Source organism: Schistocerca serialis, chromosome 9 (assembly GCF_023864345.2).
Source record: "Schistocerca serialis cubense isolate TAMUIC-IGC-003099 chromosome 9, iqSchSeri2.2, whole genome shotgun sequence".
Lineage (NCBI taxonomy): Eukaryota > Metazoa > Arthropoda > Insecta > Orthoptera > Acrididae > Schistocerca > Schistocerca serialis.
The window spans coordinates 430,487,166-430,505,401 of record NC_064646.1 but is presented as its reverse complement, the minus strand read 5'-3'; the positions used below and the strand labels follow the sequence as shown (position 1 = coordinate 430,505,401).

General features: G+C 41.3%; 1 protein-coding gene across 1 annotated transcript; it reads left to right on the top strand.

Annotated features, from left to right (window-relative positions):
• The first annotated feature begins 1,003 nt into the window (after window positions 1–1,003).
• On the top strand, window positions 1,004–7,270 carry LOC126419856 (fatty acid-binding protein, muscle-like). The gene is made up of 3 exons (XM_050087113.1): window positions 1,004–1,130; window positions 4,217–4,497; window positions 7,190–7,270. The coding sequence occupies exons 1-3, from the start codon at window positions 1,055–1,057 to the stop codon at window positions 7,238–7,240; spliced, it is 408 nt and encodes a 135-aa protein (XP_049943070.1). The 5' UTR covers window positions 1,004–1,054; the 3' UTR covers window positions 7,241–7,270.
• The last annotated feature ends 10,966 nt before the right edge of the window (window positions 7,271–18,236 follow it).

Below are 18,236 nucleotides of genomic sequence, written 5' to 3'. Positions count from 1 at the left end.
TGTGGGGGGGCGTAGTCGGCAATTGGATAGGTGACCATCCAGACCGCCATGCGCGGTTGCCATTTTTCGGGGTGCACTCAGCCTCGTGATGCCAATTGAGGAGCTACTCGACCTAATAGTAGCGGCTTTGGTCAAGCATACCATCATGACGACCGGGAGAGCGGTGTGCTGACCCCACGCCCGTCCTATCCGCATCCTCCACTGAGGATGACACGGCGGTCGGATGGTTCCGGTTGGCCACTCGCGGCCTGAAGACGGCGTGCTAAAAAAATATAAAATACTATCTGCATCGGAGCTTATGCCTTATTAAATGATTTCAGCTGCTTTGCTACACTGAGGATATCTACTTCTAACTTACTCATGTTGGCGGCAGTTCTGGATTCGAATTATGGAACATTTACGTGGGCTTCTTTGGTGAAGCGCCAATTATCTCAGTTGTGGGTTAGCTTGTCTTAGGAGAGTGTATAACGGCTTTCTGACACCCAACCGATTCATAGCTTGCATCCAGGCCACAGGGTATGCAACGTCTTATCAATAAGTGTGCTGACTGCCACGCTGTTTGTAAATCTGAACCCGGGAAGTTTTATTTCTTTTCCTCGTCTCCTTCTGAGAGTTTCAGCTCTTTCGTCTGGTAATGTATTTCGGTCGCAAAATGTATCCCCGTAGAATATTAGATGGCTTATAACCTCGTACTGTCCCGCCATGCCCCCCGCCCCACCCCCGAAAGCACCACTCTACATTCTGTTACGTCGAAACCGCGACCTTTATCGCTTGGCTATGAAGTAATCTTGAGTATGTCTCAACACTCTTGCCACTATCGCAGTTCGGAGACAGGTGCAGAGTTTGCTTTACACAAGCCCTTCTTATCGAAGGGCTCATCTTAAACCAATTTGAGCTGCTGCCGTTATCTCCCGCCGGCTGTCGTAACGGGCCTCTCGCTACTTTGACCCCTGCCAGAGCGTATAAAGACACCCGGTTACTGGGCGCCCGCTACCGACTACCCCGGCCGCTACTGATCGTCCCGTGTGCTGTCGTCGAAGCAACAACCTCCAAGATGGTGAAGGCATTCCTGGGAAAGACCTACCAGCTGGACAAGAATGAGAACATGGAGGCCTTCCTCAACGCCTACGGTTAGTTTCCACGACACACGTGTTTTCTCTCACTAAATTTTTGATGCCTTCATTACTAGTCTGATAGAATCACTTCACGTTTGCTTAGAGTTCGCAGTGAGATCTCTGTTGTCGTCTCACAGTTTACCAGGTTCTAAAGACAACGCCTTGCTAATGAAGACATCCTTTTTTCTCTCTCGCCATCTTTTCCATTTGCTCGTAGTTGCTGGAGTGCATTCCACTGCTGACGCTGTGTAATTCGAATGTTCTGAGCTTGCCTTTTGATATTTTTCCTAGTACTTTTCCTTCTAAGATGCATTTTATGAAACTTGTCCGTGGAATTAGGAATTGGACATTTTAGTTTTTCTTCTCTGTATCATTTTAATAAATACCCTTTTTAATTTCTCTTAGTCTTTGTATTTCCGATTTTATTATGTTTTAGTGGCAGTTCTAAATATCCACATCTCTATTGTTTCCAACTTTTTCTTCTTTCCCTGCTTCCTCAAGTCTGCTCTTCCTAACTATTGCTTAAAATGCTCCGAATAAATGTCTTGTTTTTATATTAAGGAGGTTGTTTGTAATGAAACTACACCTAGAATTACTAACCAAATATTAATTCCATGTTTATTTGACTGCGACTGATACGTGAAATAAATAATCTGAGAGTGGTAGTACACGTAGGCAAAAAACATGAGTTTGGTTAAACTGGTAAACGATGTTAGTTTGTGATATTTAACTGGCTACAAGTAAAGTCAATGTGAGACCAAAACCTATGACTCACCTGTAATTGCAATTTAGCATGTTCTGCTTATTTAACGTAACTTATGGGTAGCAAATGACATGTTGTTGCATCAGAGAGTGAGATACTAACTTCTAATATACGTTTCATGGGGAACAATTGTGATACATAGATTTATCAATGTAAGTGTTGCATTTTAGGGTAAGCTTACATGCATCACCGCTTTTTCAGAGACGTTTCAGAACTACAGTCATATCACGGCTACAGTTCTTTATTCTTGCATGCGTTGTCTCGTTCAGCGAAAATTTCCTGGATTTTGCATTTAGACGGTTCAGCAACAGCATATAATGTCCTTCCAGCGGCACTCTACATGGTTACAAATACAGAAAGAACAACTGGCTCCAAGAACTTGTCGGTTACTTTTGTTATGGCCTTCATAATGACGAGGTGACCGCTCGTATGCTTCATTCCGACACTGTGACTCTTACGTGAAATCTTTTATTTTTCTGCAACACTTTATTTGCCTTGTGAGTCACTATTCATATTTAATATGTGAAAGCTGCTCCATTTTTTTCTTTGTCCTAATCTTAAATTATTTACATGAACGAGGCATTTTTAGCAGCGTTGATATAATTTGTCAGCAGCTTCAGTATTGTGCTTTGGAGGTGATAAACCGTGGTTTAAACACGTTGCTTATGCTGCATCAGTTACGTCAACAGCCAAGTAGTCAAAGAGATGACAGTCTTGCTGTGCATTTGTTCCATCTCCAAGGATCAGATCCTGCTGAACTGTACCCTTATCATGCACCTGCAGGTTTCTGTAACGAATAACGCTCCATGTACTACAACCAATCGCGAACCGTAAACAGTCGTAAACTCCACCGTACACACATCTAACACTGTTGTCTATTCTTCTTCAAGGTGGAACCATCTATGAACATCCAGCGCGTACTTCCTCGTCATCAAACTGTTGCTAGAGGCCATCAATGTACTGTTTCCACCTACCTGCTCTGTCTTCTCTGCGCATAATTGCGGAATTGCTGTTACACGTTTAATATCGTTGATTGATCTCGGACTATCTGAGGTATTCATTTGTGAGTGTCGGTTCTGTATACAATACGACCACTCTAATTTTGACCCTGAACGACTGGAAGCCCGTGTAAAATGTCAGATCAAAGTGTCAGGATATCTATTAGTGGACATTAAAAGGATGCGTGTCAGCCGTTTGTCTTGAACCGTTCTGGGGATACTTTCAATGACGTGTTTGAAGGTCTGTGAAGGAATAGCACCCCATTCTTCCTCGGCAGTCAGTGAAGATAGTGATGTTAGACGATAGGGTCTGGAGCGTAGTCAACGTTCTTAGTCATCCCAAAGGTGTTGGAGTGAGTTCGGTTCGAGCTTCTGTTTGAGGAGTATTACTCTCCACAAACTATTGTCTCACTGATAATGCTTTATGGCAGATTGCACTGTCATGGTGATACAGACATTCATGTCTTGGAACTGTTCCTCCACCATATGCAGTATACCACGCTGGAAACGTCTTCATATCTTTTCGGATCGAGCGTTTTCTTAAGTGCAATGAGGGGACCACAGCCTAACCACGAAAAAATAATCTCGTACCATAACACATCTCCTCTGTACTTTACTAGTTGTAATACACGTGATGTCAAGTAACGTTCTCCAGGCATTCGCCAAATCCAAACTCTTCCATCGGGTTGCCTCTCGTTTCCAGTCATTCACTGTCCAGCCGCGTCGTTGTTTACATTACCTCAAGTGTAGCGTAGCAACAAGTACAGAAATACGCGCCTTTTGAGGTTCTGCTCGACCATTATACTTCACTATTCTTTCGTCCCTGAGGAGAGTCATTGTGCTAGCTAGAGAGCCTGTAGCACTACGAAATAGACGAGCAATTCCTTTCGCTGTTTTCATGGGATTTTTTACAACCTCCCCTTGCAATGCTTTACGGTCTCTGTCCGCAGTGCATTTGGTCCGCATGGGCTTGGTTTAGCTGTGGTTGTTTCTTCGCGTTTCCACTTTGACAATCGCATCACCAACAGTCGGTTTTTGCCACTGTTTTGTGATTATTTTGTTACTCTGGTGGTATAGAATGACCAGTCCACGTTCCAAGTCACTGAGCTGTACTGATAGACCCATTCTGCTGTTACTGCTTCCCCACTAACGATATAACACTCCCTACATTTTTTTATACCGACTGATCCACCTCTCTCGATGTCTACTGGTCAATTCAGCATTACATAGGGGTGTCCGGATACTTTTGATCATGTAGTGTGTAGGCTAGACTTCGGAGTCACCTCTGGAAACTGTCGCGCTGCCGAACTGCCACTGAAGGTTGCTTTCCTTGTCGGCAGGCGTGGACGCGGCGATGAAGGAGGCCGCCGCCAAGCTGAAGCCCACGACGACGCTGACGGAGAGCGGCGGCGTGTACACGCAGGTGACGGCGGCGGGAGACCGCAAGGTGACCACCTCCTTCAAGCTGGGCGAGGAGTTCGACGAGACGACGCTGGACGGCAAGAAGGCCAAGACCACCGTCACCCAGAAGAGCGACGACACCCTGCTCCAGGTCCAGAAGTTCCCCGACGGCAAGGTCGTCAACATGGAGAAGAAGTTCACCGCAGATGCACTCACGGTGGTGAGTACCCAGCCACCATTCAGCCGACCAGAAACTCCTCTCTGGCGCCGCTTCTAGATTCACCCATACGGCGAGGCCAGCCTGCTAGTATTTTCAGTTTTCAAATTGATCTCATATAAACTCCCTTATTGCTTAACTTCCGACGTTTGAAATACAGTTTCATTTGCTGTCGTAATTTCCCCTGTGTTGACTAATTCATTGTTTTCTTAATACTATCCAAGAAAAAAAAACTGTAACCAGCCACACTTTTTGAATGAACAATTTATATTACAGTAACTGTTGTCGGATTCGGGCCTACCGTCAGACAGCAGCGAGAATTTCTCAAACAACTCTAACATTTTTGTCCTATAATTTATAAGAAGATTATCTTGTTAACAGATTTCACTTCCTGTCGTGTAATATTAAAGAACATTCATGGTATTCTTGTATAAAAAGCTTTTATTATTATTATTATCTTCTTTCCTTTCTCAGACGTTATGTCTAGTTAAAAGTGGAAAGTGACGCGGTCCTTGAGCAAGCGTGACTTCCTTTTGATCAAGGTCCACGTCACTTTCCATTATTATTATTATTATTATTATTATTATTATTATTATTATTATTATTATTATAAAGAGCGTGTGAACTTTGGCCAAGCTCATCTTCACTTCCTGTTAATATTACCTTCTCTTCTAAAAACTTTTTCATTAATTCACTGTGTTTTCTCATCTTCTTCTATGTCCGTTTCTTCTCTTGAGACTCATTCAGTTTTTTTTGTTTCTGTTTTGAGTGTGGAGTTGTTTTCCGCCCATAATTTACGTTCTGATAATTTCAGTTCCTCCAGATCTTCTTATATTTATTTCATCCAAATAGTCTTTAATTATCTTGGATTAGCGATATTAAGAATTTTGTTAGTGGGTCCGTTTTCATCCATTCTACATAGGTATCCTAGAACTGTAGATGACTTTTCTTAAATTTATCTACACTATTGTTTTTGTTTTCGTAGAATTTCTTTGTAGATCGTCTGATCTAAGTTCTATCTTGAAGAACAGCGCCGTACATTATTCTAAGAAATTTTCTTTTTTGTTTCTCAATTTCATGAATTTTCATCATCCCTCTAATTACTGTGATTTATGCCACGTACAAGACGTCTGGTAAAACAACCGTGTTGTAGGGTCGTAGTTTTGTATTACAACGTTGTATTGATTCCATGTCGGTTTGTTTTTGCAGTCTGTGCTGCAAATTGTGTTCCGTCCAGGAGGTAGGATGGTTGTTTCCCAATTACTTGAAGTGAGTGACCAATGACGTTTTTCTATACTCTGTTTTCAGTGGGACTTTTCCTGTTCATTTGGTGTCCGCATACTGACTTTTTTATACGAAGTTATTTAGCGTTAATTTGGCTTCATCTTTGTTGTTCACTAACACACCCGCATCACCTGTAAAGGCCGAGCGCTGTCGAAGTGACTCTTTTTCCCTCTCTTCTTTCTAATTAGGATACCTTTGACGTGCTGCAGCGGCGATAAGCCATCTTCTTGTAGGATGCCTATGTCAAATTACAATGAGTTCGAGATTTATCCCATGAATTTAACTTTCGATATGGTCTGTTGCGAGTCTTACAAATCAAATCATCCATAAAGAGATTTAGACAACGAAGTCACCGTCCAGCGTCAAATAAGACATCAGCTGGTATAAAATATTGGCAAAGAATTATGAAATAAGTTTCAGTAAGGTTTCAAGTTTTTACACATATTATATTGGAGCGAGAAAACCATTCGAAATGGTACTTAAAACGCATTAAATGCTCTGAAAAACGCAGAAAATTAAATGCAGAGGCGCAGTAAAAAAGTCTAAGGAAATAAGTAACGACAGGAGCTGCTGAGGTTTCTTACCAGAAAAAGAAAGGGGATAACGTAAAATCTACAGACCAACCATGAAATGTTCACTTGTGGCTATAATTACAGTAGAGGACGAAAATTCCAGAGGCAGACAAATTACGTAATGAAAGTAGTAAGCAACAATAGATGAAGGATAGAATCACAGTCCGCAGCTCGTGGTCGTGCGGTAGCGTTCTCGCTTCCCACACCCGGGTTCGATTCCCGGCGGGGTCAGGGATTTTCTCCGCCTCGTGATGACTGGGTGTTGTGTGATGTCCTTAGGTTAGTTAGGTTTAAGTAGTTCTAAGTTCTAGGGGACTGATGACCATTGATGTTAAGTCCTATAGTGCTCAGAGCCATAGAATCACACCGGTGGTTACACAGCGCTTTTTTTAAAAAAACTGAAACACAAAATACACGGAGAGGGAAATAAAAACTCCTTCGTTGCATATTTTGGAAGAAACATTGCGTGTGCAGTAAAATGACTGAAGTCGAAATCGTGTAAAATCATGTCTTTTTCCTTCACACCTTTACGAAAAGAATTGTGGCAGTGTCGAAACATCATGGGTATTAATACTTTTCTCTCCTAAGGAGTGTATGTCTCCCCAGTATTTCTTTGTCTCTGACTATAACGTAAAAGCCTGATCTGTACCGTGTGTTCTCACAGCGCTTCTGACACCATGTTAGCTTAACAACGTACTGAATAGAAAAAGAGCACTATCTCTTAATGAATATATTAATGTGTGTCAGGTATCACTAGATTGGTGAGCAAAATTATAGAACTGTTCCTGCCGTGCCTTTCGTAAGAGAGTTAAAATATTTCCGTCTTTTTGTGTTTTCAGACTATCACCCTCGGCAACATCACGGCCAAGAGGATCTACAAGGCGATCTAATTACATCATGGACGCTGTCCTTTTTTTCCTGTTAATATTATCTTATTTTATTTGTTACTTTTAAAAATAAATGCTTTGAAAAATGTAATTATGTTTGGAATTTTTTGTTATGTTGGCATCATACACCTAAGAAACAAACTTTACGACGAACCTACTCCTACAACGCAACATCCGAGATTTGACGTTATCAAGTAAGTCCGCACACAACAAAAAAAGGTCAAAATAGCAACTCCGAAAAACGGTGAATTAGCGAAGTGACAATATCGTTTTAACAAAAGTTACCATAAAATTGTATTTATGTTAACGATTGCACACAGACAATGGTTCGTTAGTTTCGAGTCCAATAAACGACAGGCATGATAAATGTTAAGGTGGGTACAGCACTGTTCGAACAAAGACAATATTAACAATGGCGATGCGTTGGTCATTTACAGGTTTACAGTTGATTCATCATTGCCATTCGATAATTCCTCTGCGTTGTAGAAACATTTAGTAAAGAGAAAACACTGTATTTTCATTTTAAAACGCTGTTAATATTTGCAGAGAGTTTATTTTGAAAGAGAGATCGTTTAACAGTTTTATAGGTGTACGATTCATGCAGTACCCGTTTGTGAAGGAGTTAACTTGTGAGAAAACTTAAGGAATGCAAATAAAATACTCAAAAAATTACCACATATATAATACAGATATTACTTCACCTGTAAAGTAACATGTATTACATACTTACATGATAACAATTACGTGAGTACTACTTCGCAGCACTACAGAAAGAGAGATGTTATCGTGGAACACAGCGAGTAGTAGTAATTGTATAACTTTGCATGATATAAAAACCACAAAGATATTTAAGTACCATATGAGCTTCTAGTGGACATGATGCAGAAAAGCGCATACCTAAAGCAAAACTATTTTCTAATGTTCAACTGTAATTCTTAAGGTTCGGGTGAATAATTTCTATTGAATATTTCTATTTTTGAGTAGCACATTGCAGGTTGATTTTATGACTAGTATATAGATTATTATGGCCATTTAAACTATTCGAAAAACACTCATTCCGTAAGAAAATATGTCTTTACTCATCCAGTTTATCAAATTTTCCTTGAGTTGCCAATGAAGGTGTATTCATAGGATACTACTTCTCCATCCATAGAACATAACCAAAATAAGCTTCTGCAACTATCTTAGTAGACGATCTACGCATAATTTAGGAAGAATGAGCGAGCTAAGTTCTTTTCTATTCGTAATAACATTACTAGTCTAATGATACAACGAGTCGATTCACACAGAATGTAGGTATTTCACAGATATTTTAAAGTGTAAGTTTATAGCATCGAGTTACAACATATATGACGATGAGAAATTTTCATGTTGTAAAGATTTGGTGGTCCTTCATCTCAAAGGATTTCGCTTCGTTGGGTATTAAATCTGTCACGTCGTTCAAAAGCTGTAAACATGTAATTACGGGTCATACTTCCGTTATGAATGGTAACTCATCAGGCAGGCTTTACAAGAAGTTCATTGAACCCATTTAAGACAGTGATGTCCTTTTTTGTTTAACCTTATTTTTCCCGAAAATAACAATAACAAAATATAATTGTTGTTTCCAAGAATATACATCCATCAGAATAAAATATTTTGTCTCTTTGCTGTCAAATTATGCTATGAATTATTAATAGTTTCACTTAGCCTTAGTAATCACTCGTAGCCATGTTTGACGGACCACAGAATTGAATAGCACCGCTATGCAAACATTAATTCCGTCAGTATAAAGCATGTTGTAACATAGAAAGTACTTGCGATTGTTGATGTGAAAAATCGTACACCACACTCTTTGCTATCTAAGTACAAAGATTTCATATCACGTTCGTTCTATATGGGCTCAGTTTGCATGTCCTGATTTCCCACGAACATTTTCGGCGAGATACTAACATTGAAAACTTGCACCAACCGTGAATTCGAAACAAAACAGAAATTACAATCCGAAATCACCACTTTTAACATAACTTATTCTAAAGTTCAGTTTACTGACAGAATCTAGGCTGTTTTATCTCCACTGACGGACCAAAGTTATTGGTGATTTCAAGTTACACCGCTCATCTTCATACGGTTGAATACAGCTGTTCTACTTTCTATAACATTTCCTTAGCTTGCCATATGAAAGCTAAAATAACGACACTCCCAAACTACGCACCAACACATCTAACGACAATTAACCACTATAGGAGCTCTAACTAACTGTTGAACAATGAAAATAAGTAATATGTGCTTGACGTACACGTACCCAGTCCCCTAGCATCAAATACGCAGTATTTTGTTTGCAATGAAGAAAGTAAGTAATACAAGCAGGGCCAGTTCAAGGCTTAAGTGTCACACGCGGCCCCTTAGAGTTTCCTGTTGAGTTATGAGACAGGGAGGTCCAAGCCCAAAATTTTTACAAGAGACTACCAAGCGCCCAAGAAAAATGATATGACACTTGTATGGAAAATTTTCTCGAACTGGCCCTCATTAGAAGTGGGTAATAAAAATGACGAGATCGTTCTGAAAATGTTGTAATTTAGGTTTGCAGGTTATCACTGGTTTGTTTAATTTTTTATAAGAAGGAGACACAGTGAGACGGAACGTTCCATAAAATTATCAGACATTATAGAAGGTGGTCACAAAAACTCTGAAGAGCTTCTTACAAGGGAGATTGTGCTGAAAAATTCCATACACTGCACATGTTTTGACTTATTTAATATTGAAGTTAGACAATGAGATGGTCGTGCGAGTAGATTCAAGCAACCTGCTAGCGACAGTGACGCTAAAAGTATTCTTCGTTTGTTTTCCTCAGATGCATCAAACGTAGCTTTTGCTCGCGTAGCTTAAATTTATCACTTCCCAAAAAGGCGTGTTTTAACTACTGATAAGCTTTTGAACACGTAGTTAGTAACTCACGGACTGACAATGTCTGTGCATTACCGCATTTTAGTACGTGCAAGTGCGTAGAGCGTAGCTTAAATTTATCGCTTTCGAAAAAAGCACGTTTTAACTGCTGATAAGCTTTTGAAAACGTAGTTAATAACTCACGCACTGACAATGTCTGTGAGTTACCACGTTTTAGTGTGTGCAAGTGCGACGATCTGGTTGATTAACTTCAATGCTTAATAACTCAGAAACGGTTCAACGCATCGAATTTCCTTTTTTAACAGTTATTTCTCGCCAAATCTCAAGATTTTCACCCTGTTTCTGACCTCCCTGAATATATGTTAGACTAGTGGAAGATATCATAGTGAATCTGGTTGTGAACCTAAGGCATAGAAGAAATGGAATGAACACCTACTATAAATGGGAATTTAGAACAAAAAATAGATATGGTGAGATGAAGAACAATAGAAAGGAAATAATAACTTAGTAAACAGATATTGGAGAAACGAAAAGTGGAAGAAGTGAGAGCACTGTGATACTGAAGAAAGAATATTGCACATCGGAGGATATGCAAGAACCATATTAGGAGCATTTCCACACACTATTGTCCATGGTTGAGGAAGAGATTTATGAAACTGTATGGATAGAGAATAGCATTGTAAAATTGTGTATTGCATCCGATGAGAACGATGGGAAAGAAATACTAAAATAATTTAAACTGAGCTGCTGCAGGAGAACTTGAAATTAAATGGACGTAGGAACTGCGAAGTTGTGAGGTAATAAAAAGAGTAGATATGATAAGAAATTATTTTTCAGTATAAAAGACTTCTTGGCGCGAAGGAATCTAGGAACAGAAACGCAGAATTTTATTGTTGTGATTGTGTGTCACAACTCCTGCAAGCAAGACTTCCCTCGAACAATGCGAGGTACACAGGACGGCCTACAAATCAGGCGAAGCGAGATCGCCAGCACTAGCGGTCTGCTGTAGAGGTCGCTAGCAAGGCGAAACTATGATTCACGTCACACATCACACGGAACAAGTAGTTCGGAACTTATTATCGCTTTGCAACAGTTGTGGGAATGAAGAGAAAAGACTTTAAAAATGAACCGAACGCTCGAAAATAGTAATCATGAATTTAAGATACCTGCTTGTATATACAAAGATCGTTCAATAAGTAATACCCCACATTTTTTAAAAAGCCATTAATATACATAGACAAACGTCCTTGTTGGTGCTCCACATCAGATATTTGTTCTGCGCTCCGGTGAAGTTTCGAACCGTTATGGCAAATGGCAGAGCCGTAGTACAGCGTCAAAATGGCGTTTACATACGACTCACGTCACAAACAGCGTGGCGTTATTAAATTCTTGTGTGCATGCCGATGCTGCAATTGATAGGAGTGCAGTCAGGCGACGGGTAAAGAAAGTTACAGCCTCAGAAAATGCAGAAACAGAGCTCCATGGTCAACCACGCTGCGGACGCCGTGTCACAGCCACTGCTCCAGACATGCTGAATCATGAGGGTGCCATTATTCGCGCCGACCGGCGCATCACAATCGATAATTGGCTCTACAGTTGTCGGTCAACACTGGAAGTGCGTCTGCAATGATCGAGACTCTCGGATATTCAAAGAGGTGCTCACGATGGGTTCCACGAATGCTCACAGCGGACCACGAGATTCAAAGAATGACCATTTCATCTGAATTGTTGGAGCGTTTCGACACTGACAGAGAGGCCTTTCTGTCACGGATTTTTACGGGGGATGAAAGGTGGGTGCACGACTTTGAGCCGGAAACAAAAAGGCGTCCATGGAGTGGCATCACCCTCATTCACCACAAAACAAGAAATTCAAGACAACCCGCTATACCGGATAAATCATGGTCTTCTGGGACTGTGATGGTGTCATTCTCGTGGATGTGATGCAAAGAGGGTCAACCAACAATTCAGAGACACACTTGAAGACTCTGAATTAACCCAAGAACCGTTTCCGAAATGTTCTATCGGACAAGAATCCAGTAGAAATCTCGCTCCAACACGATAATGCACGTCCACACACAAGTCTGAGAACCCGGGAACGTATCGCCAAATTGGGTTGGACATCATTGGCTCATCCACCGTACAGTCCAGACATGGCACCCTCGGACTTCCATCTCTTTGGGCAGCTTAAAGATTCTCTACGGGAAACACACTTTTAAGATGATGAGAGTGTCAGTGAAGCAGGACAGGACAAGAACTTTTACCGTATACAAATTATCCAATTAATAAGTATCTTAAAACAAAAAGAATGGTATTTTAGTAAGATACTAAGTAGTTCTAAGTCCTTGGGGGAGTGATGACCTTAGATGTTAAGTCTCTTATACGGGATTAATAAGTAAAATATAGGTGCGAAGCTGGGCATTCATGATGTCGTTTTGCCTATTGATACTTAAAAGTCTCGTTTATGTTAAAATTTGCAACAAATAGCAAGTTTTAGTGCAAAATCGGTACGTTATAGCACAAGCCCGTTAAAAAATCTGCTAACGACACCTCATTCACCCCTATACGATTAGCATGTGTTGAGAATTAATACATGTAAATTTCCTCGCTCCTGTTTTTTTTTCTCTAACACAGATCCAGGGCAAAATGTTGTGCATAGCGTTAAATGTATTCTATATACATTTATTTTGTATTTTCAACATAAATTGAGTGCCAAATGAGGGTACTGAAATTCTACCTGGGCCTCACTGAAACAACAGAATGTCTTTCTCAGACTTTTCCGGCTATTGGTTGTCATCGTGTAGAATCCGGTGTGCTGCCGCTGATCCTTCTCTTCCCAGCACGATATTTCGACGTCGTAACTCGACGTCTTCATCAGGTGTTTCCCGAGACTGGTCAACAACCCTTTTCTCTCTCTCTCTTTCTCTCTCTCTTTCTCAGTGGAGGAGAGCGGGCTGTTCAAGAGCTTGCTGTATATCATTTCGAGCTGCAGTTTTTCACTGTTTATTTCTATTACTTTTATTTATTTTCATGCAATTCAGTGCACATTTTATTTGGATATTAAAATTTCATCCTTTATTCTGATATTAAAAATTGTACGAGGTGTGTTTTTTAAGTAAGTACCGTTTTGAAATTAAAAAAGGACGTTCAAACAAATTTCGGGCTTGCAGCCGGTCGTCGTTCAATACTTCGCACGATATTTCAACTGGGCACCTGCCAGTCATCTTCAGGTGAGCCGGGAAAATTTTAAAAAAGGATGTGCTAAGATATCTCAATAATTTTATTTTTACATGAAATCCTGTACCTTAATCTACGCACTGACGCCATTTAAGTCTGATTCTTCCTTGTTTACGTTGTGTGCTGAGTGTTTAAGATGCCTCCGATAATCGTGAGTCCCGCCGACTGTGAAGTACGGGCTTATGAGATTTCTTAGTGCTAAAGACCTAAAAGCGATCGATATTCATCGTGAGATCTGTGCAGTTTACGGAAAAAACATTATGAGTGATGGAATGGTAAGAAAGTGGGTGAGAGCATTTAAAGATGGCCGCACAAATGTGCATGATGAACAACGGAGTGCACGTCCTTCGTTCGTTAATGAAAGTTTGGTGCAGGAAGTGGACAATAATGTGAGAGAAAACAGACGCTTTACGATTTCCTCCTTGCGGGATGACTTTCCTAATGTTTCTCGTAGTGTTTTGTATGGCACTGTGACCGAGCACTTGAATTATTTGCCGGCCGGTGTGGCCAAGCGGTTCTAGGCACTTCAGTCTGGAACCGCGCGACCTCTACGGTTGCAGGTTCAAATCCTGCCTCGGGCATGGATGTATGTGATGTTCTTAGGTTAGTTAGGTTTAGGTAGTTCTAAGTTCTAGGGGACTGATGACCTTAGATGTTAAGTCCCATTGTGCTCAGAGCCATTTTCATTTGAATTACTGAAAATTGTGCGCATGTTGGGTACCGAAAATGTTGACGGTTGTGCACAAAACCAAACGTTTAGACAGTGCTTTGACTTTCCTTGAGCGGTATCACAACGACGGTGATGATTTCGTAAGCCAAATTGTTACGGGCAATGAAACATGGGTGGCCTAAGGCACACCAGAATCAAAGCAACAGTCCATGGAAGTTGAGCAAGGGCATCGTTTTGCTGCAAGACAATGCCCGTCCGCATGTGGCTAATCAGACCTAAGATCTCATCACATCTTTTCTATGGGAGACTCTAGATCATCCTCCGTACAGCCCCGATCTTGCGTCCAGTGACTACCATCTGTTCCTGCACTTGAAGAAACACCCGGGCGGTCAGCGTCTGCAAGGCGATGACGAAGTCAAAACAGTGGTTATTCAATGGTCAGCAAGTCAGACGGTAGACTTCTATGAGGAGCGTATTCAAAAACTGATATAACATTATGACAAGTGCCTCAATATTGACGGAAATTATGTAGAAAAGTAGATTAAGGTACAGGCTTTCATGTAAAAATAAAATTATTGAGATATCTTAGCACGTCTTTTTTTAATTTCAAAACGGTACTTACTTAAAAAACACGCCTCGTATTATTCATTTTGATATTGTTGCAATGCTATTGTTCTTTCTAACATAATCTACATTTTCTCTAGTCACAATATAATACTGTTACTTAAAGATATTGTTACACGTAACATAATATACATTTTGTACAATTACAATATAATAATGTTACAAATACTTATTATGTTAGATAGTAGATTGGAGAAGAGGGAGAGCGATAGGAAGAGAGGAGGTGGGGGTAAACTTGTGCCTGGTGGAGGGGCGTAAGAATGGCAGCAGGTGCTTACAAGGAGGGTAAATGTGGATTGCGGGAATAGTGATCAGTTAGTGGGCTTTATGATGCTATTAATATGTATAATATTTACGTCATAAGGTTTGAGTTTGTATTTTTAATGATAGACTCATGTATTTATGCCTTGGCGGCGCTTGGTGTTCACTATGTAGTCAGCGCTCCCTGTGGCCGCTTCTCGCGGTGGTATCCGCGTCCAGGAGTTCTGTCTTTCGTCCGCGCCCGCTGCGGCTTTTATCTCCGGTGGCGGCCGTCAAAAGGCGTTCCGTACTAGGTCCGCGCGGGCAGAACGCGTTCCTAGCGCTTTCGTAGCGCTGTTTCTGCTATTCGCGACCGCTGCGGCTTTCCTTCGTGGCCGTTTCGCTCTCCTGCCCTTCTTCGGTATGCTCCTGGAAGTCGCCCTTCCTGCGGCATCGGGCTGCTGTAGGAATTTCATTTTCTGCCCTCAATGTCTCTTGGCGTTGGCCGTCGTCTGGAGTCCTGTCTTGTTTCTGCTCCCAGACTGTGCGGCTCCTGAGGTTTCAGGTGGTTGACGTTGTTCCCTGTCTTGTCCGTAATCACTGTGGCTGTCTCCAGAGGAGGCAGTTGCCGTTTGGTACCTCATCAGAGGTTTGGTCCTGTTAATTACGCCCCTGAAGGTTCATTACAGGCGAAAGGAATTTTCTTCCGTAGTTTCTGTAGTAGTTTCAGTCACGTACTGAGCTAATATCCTGCTCCCCGATGGACCAAGTTCTCTTTCACATTGATTTAAATAATTTCAGCAGTCACACTATCCCAGAATCTGCGTGTTTGAGACAGGATCCACATTTTGTCGTAATTTATGGCGTGTTCAAGTTCCAGGCAACTTTCTGCTATTGGTGATTTAGTGGCCTGTCATAGCCTGGTATGTCTCTGGTATTCATTAGGCCTTATGTCAACTGTTCTGGTTTAGCATCAAGTTACCTAGTACGTGGAGGCCAATTCTATGAGCAGACTGAAGGAGTGGTGATGCGTAGCTCGTTATCTCCAGTACTAGCAAATCTGTTTATGGAGATACTGGATGATGAGGTTCTACTGCTGCGTGCCAGTCTATTTGTTTCTTCAGTTATGTTTATGACACGTTTGTCATCTGACCACATGGTCGGAAAAGACGTTTCTGGATAATCTGAAATCGAGATCCCCAACATTAAGTTCACCTTGGACCTAGAGAAAGATAGTCATCTCCCGTTCCTTGATGTCCTGGCGAAGAGGAAGGCAGATGGCACGTCAGGCCACAGTGTGTATAGGAAACATGGACTTCAGGCCAACAGCTGTCATCACCCATCACGGAAGAATAGGATGCTGAGAACAACTGTACACCGGACCAACACACTCTCCGACCCAGACAAATTTTCAGCAGAGTTAGACAGCGAGTGTTCACAGACAAAGGATACTCAACCAGGGATATCCGAAAAGTGCTATGTCCCACCAGACGACATGATATAACGGTAGAAGAGCAAGAAGTCGAGACCAGAAGGATAGCCTTTTTCAGCGAACGCAGGGCCTATATCTGCTAAGGTTACTAGAATCGTGAAGAAACACAAAATCAGAAGTGTGTTTTCCTTCCAAGCAAGATTAGGGAGCTCCATGGAACGGTCAAGGATGATCTGAGGTTAAGAAAACCTGGTATCTGCCATACATCACATGAATGTGCTATTCTTACATCGGTCAATCACCAGAACAGTTGACATAGGGTCTAAGGAGCACCATAGACATACCAGGCTACAACAGGCCACTAAATCAATAGTAGCAGAACATTGCCTGGAACTCCCTCGTCGGGATACAGTCACAGCAGTCACGGACGAGACAGGGACCAACGTCAGCCACCTGAAAACTCAGGAACGGCACAGTGAGCAGACATAGATCTCTACACAGCGGCCATCGCCACGACAGATTGCCACAGTTCGCGCGTACGTTAGATTCAACTTCTACAGTACTCATGGGCCACAGGACGCGCACCTTGCATGCGCGTACTGAACTCAGAATGTCAAGCGAATGGCTCAAGAGAAAGCAACAGCGGTCGCGAACAGCAGAAGAAACGTCTATAGCGTCACGATAGTGCTGGGAACGCGCGTAGCGGGTGCGGACCTAATGCAGAACGCCGTGGGGCGACCTCAACGGGGCAGAACGGCCGCAACGGGCGCGGACGGCGTAGTGAACACCAGACATCTCCCAGGCATAAATAAAGCATCCAGTGATCTTGTCAACCAGTCACAGGAAACACCTGATGAAGACCCCGAGTTATGACGTCGAAAAATCGAGTTGGAAACCCACGGTACATCGGCAGTACACCCGATGCTACTAGATGACAACACAGTACCTGTGTACATTTTCATGTAATAGCTGTACAGGACGTATTACTGCTCTTAACATTATTCTCAGTTTCGTATGAAACAGCAGGATGTGTAGACAAATTTACTACTTTATAATAGGGAGTATACTTAAGAACTAGGCTTATCTTGTTTGAGAAAATGTTGGAAATTTCTCATGAAAGGTTAGTCAAAGATATTCCATTGCAACCATCCAGAGAGAGTGTAGAAACTGTGTTGGACAGAGATACCGAATGCTGTTCTAGATGACAGAAACGCTACTGGGTAGCTCATGGACGCTGATGAACAGCAGAATTCCTATAACCTAAGTGGTTGGGATACCGTAGTGTAACGACGTAAGTTTTGTATAAATGATTTTCTTTTGACGTATGACCATGTGCAGACTTCGTCACCTACGTCAGTTACAAAACACTTCAAAATTATTTTAATTCGTTTTAAAGTTTTCTCTGAATGGTTCTTGAACGAAACTGTAATTAAAACATCATCATTTGAGTCGTATGCGCAGAATTACGTCACTCAGTCCAATTGGTTTGCGCAAACTTTTTTCAATTTGGATGTCGTCTGTTTCTTCTCAGAAATTGTATTAATGCAAGTTATCTGCTTTAATAAATGTTAAAACCACATTGAATAAACTTTTAAAACTCAAACTCGCGATGAACATTGTCAAAAATTAATAATCTTGTCAAATAAATCAGTAATACTTCTTCCTTAATATAATTCTTCACAAATAAATTCTCGGAACACGCATTTAAACTTTTGTAGTATACACTAGTTTATTATCTTCATATATACTACATATAGACGTGAACATGAGCCTTGGCAAGATAGGACTGAACATTTACAACATGATTAAAGTTTCTATGACGTCATTGTTGTAGAAACATTACAAATTCTTATTTTTTCAGTTTTTAGAAGCACGACGCAACAATCGGTTTCAGGATCATCTGTTGCTCTTTG

Coding starts and splice junctions, on each gene's coding strand:
- LOC126419856 (XM_050087113.1), top strand. CDS start 1,055: ATGGTGAAGGCATTCCTGGGAAAGACCTACCAGCTGGACAAGAATGAG. Junction 1,131..4,216: donor GGCCTTCCTCAACGCCTACG/GTTAGTTTCCAC, acceptor CCTTGTCGGCAG/GCGTGGACGCGGCGATGAAG. Junction 4,498..7,189: donor CCGCAGATGCACTCACGGTG/GTGAGTACCCAG, acceptor TTGTGTTTTCAG/ACTATCACCCTCGGCAACAT.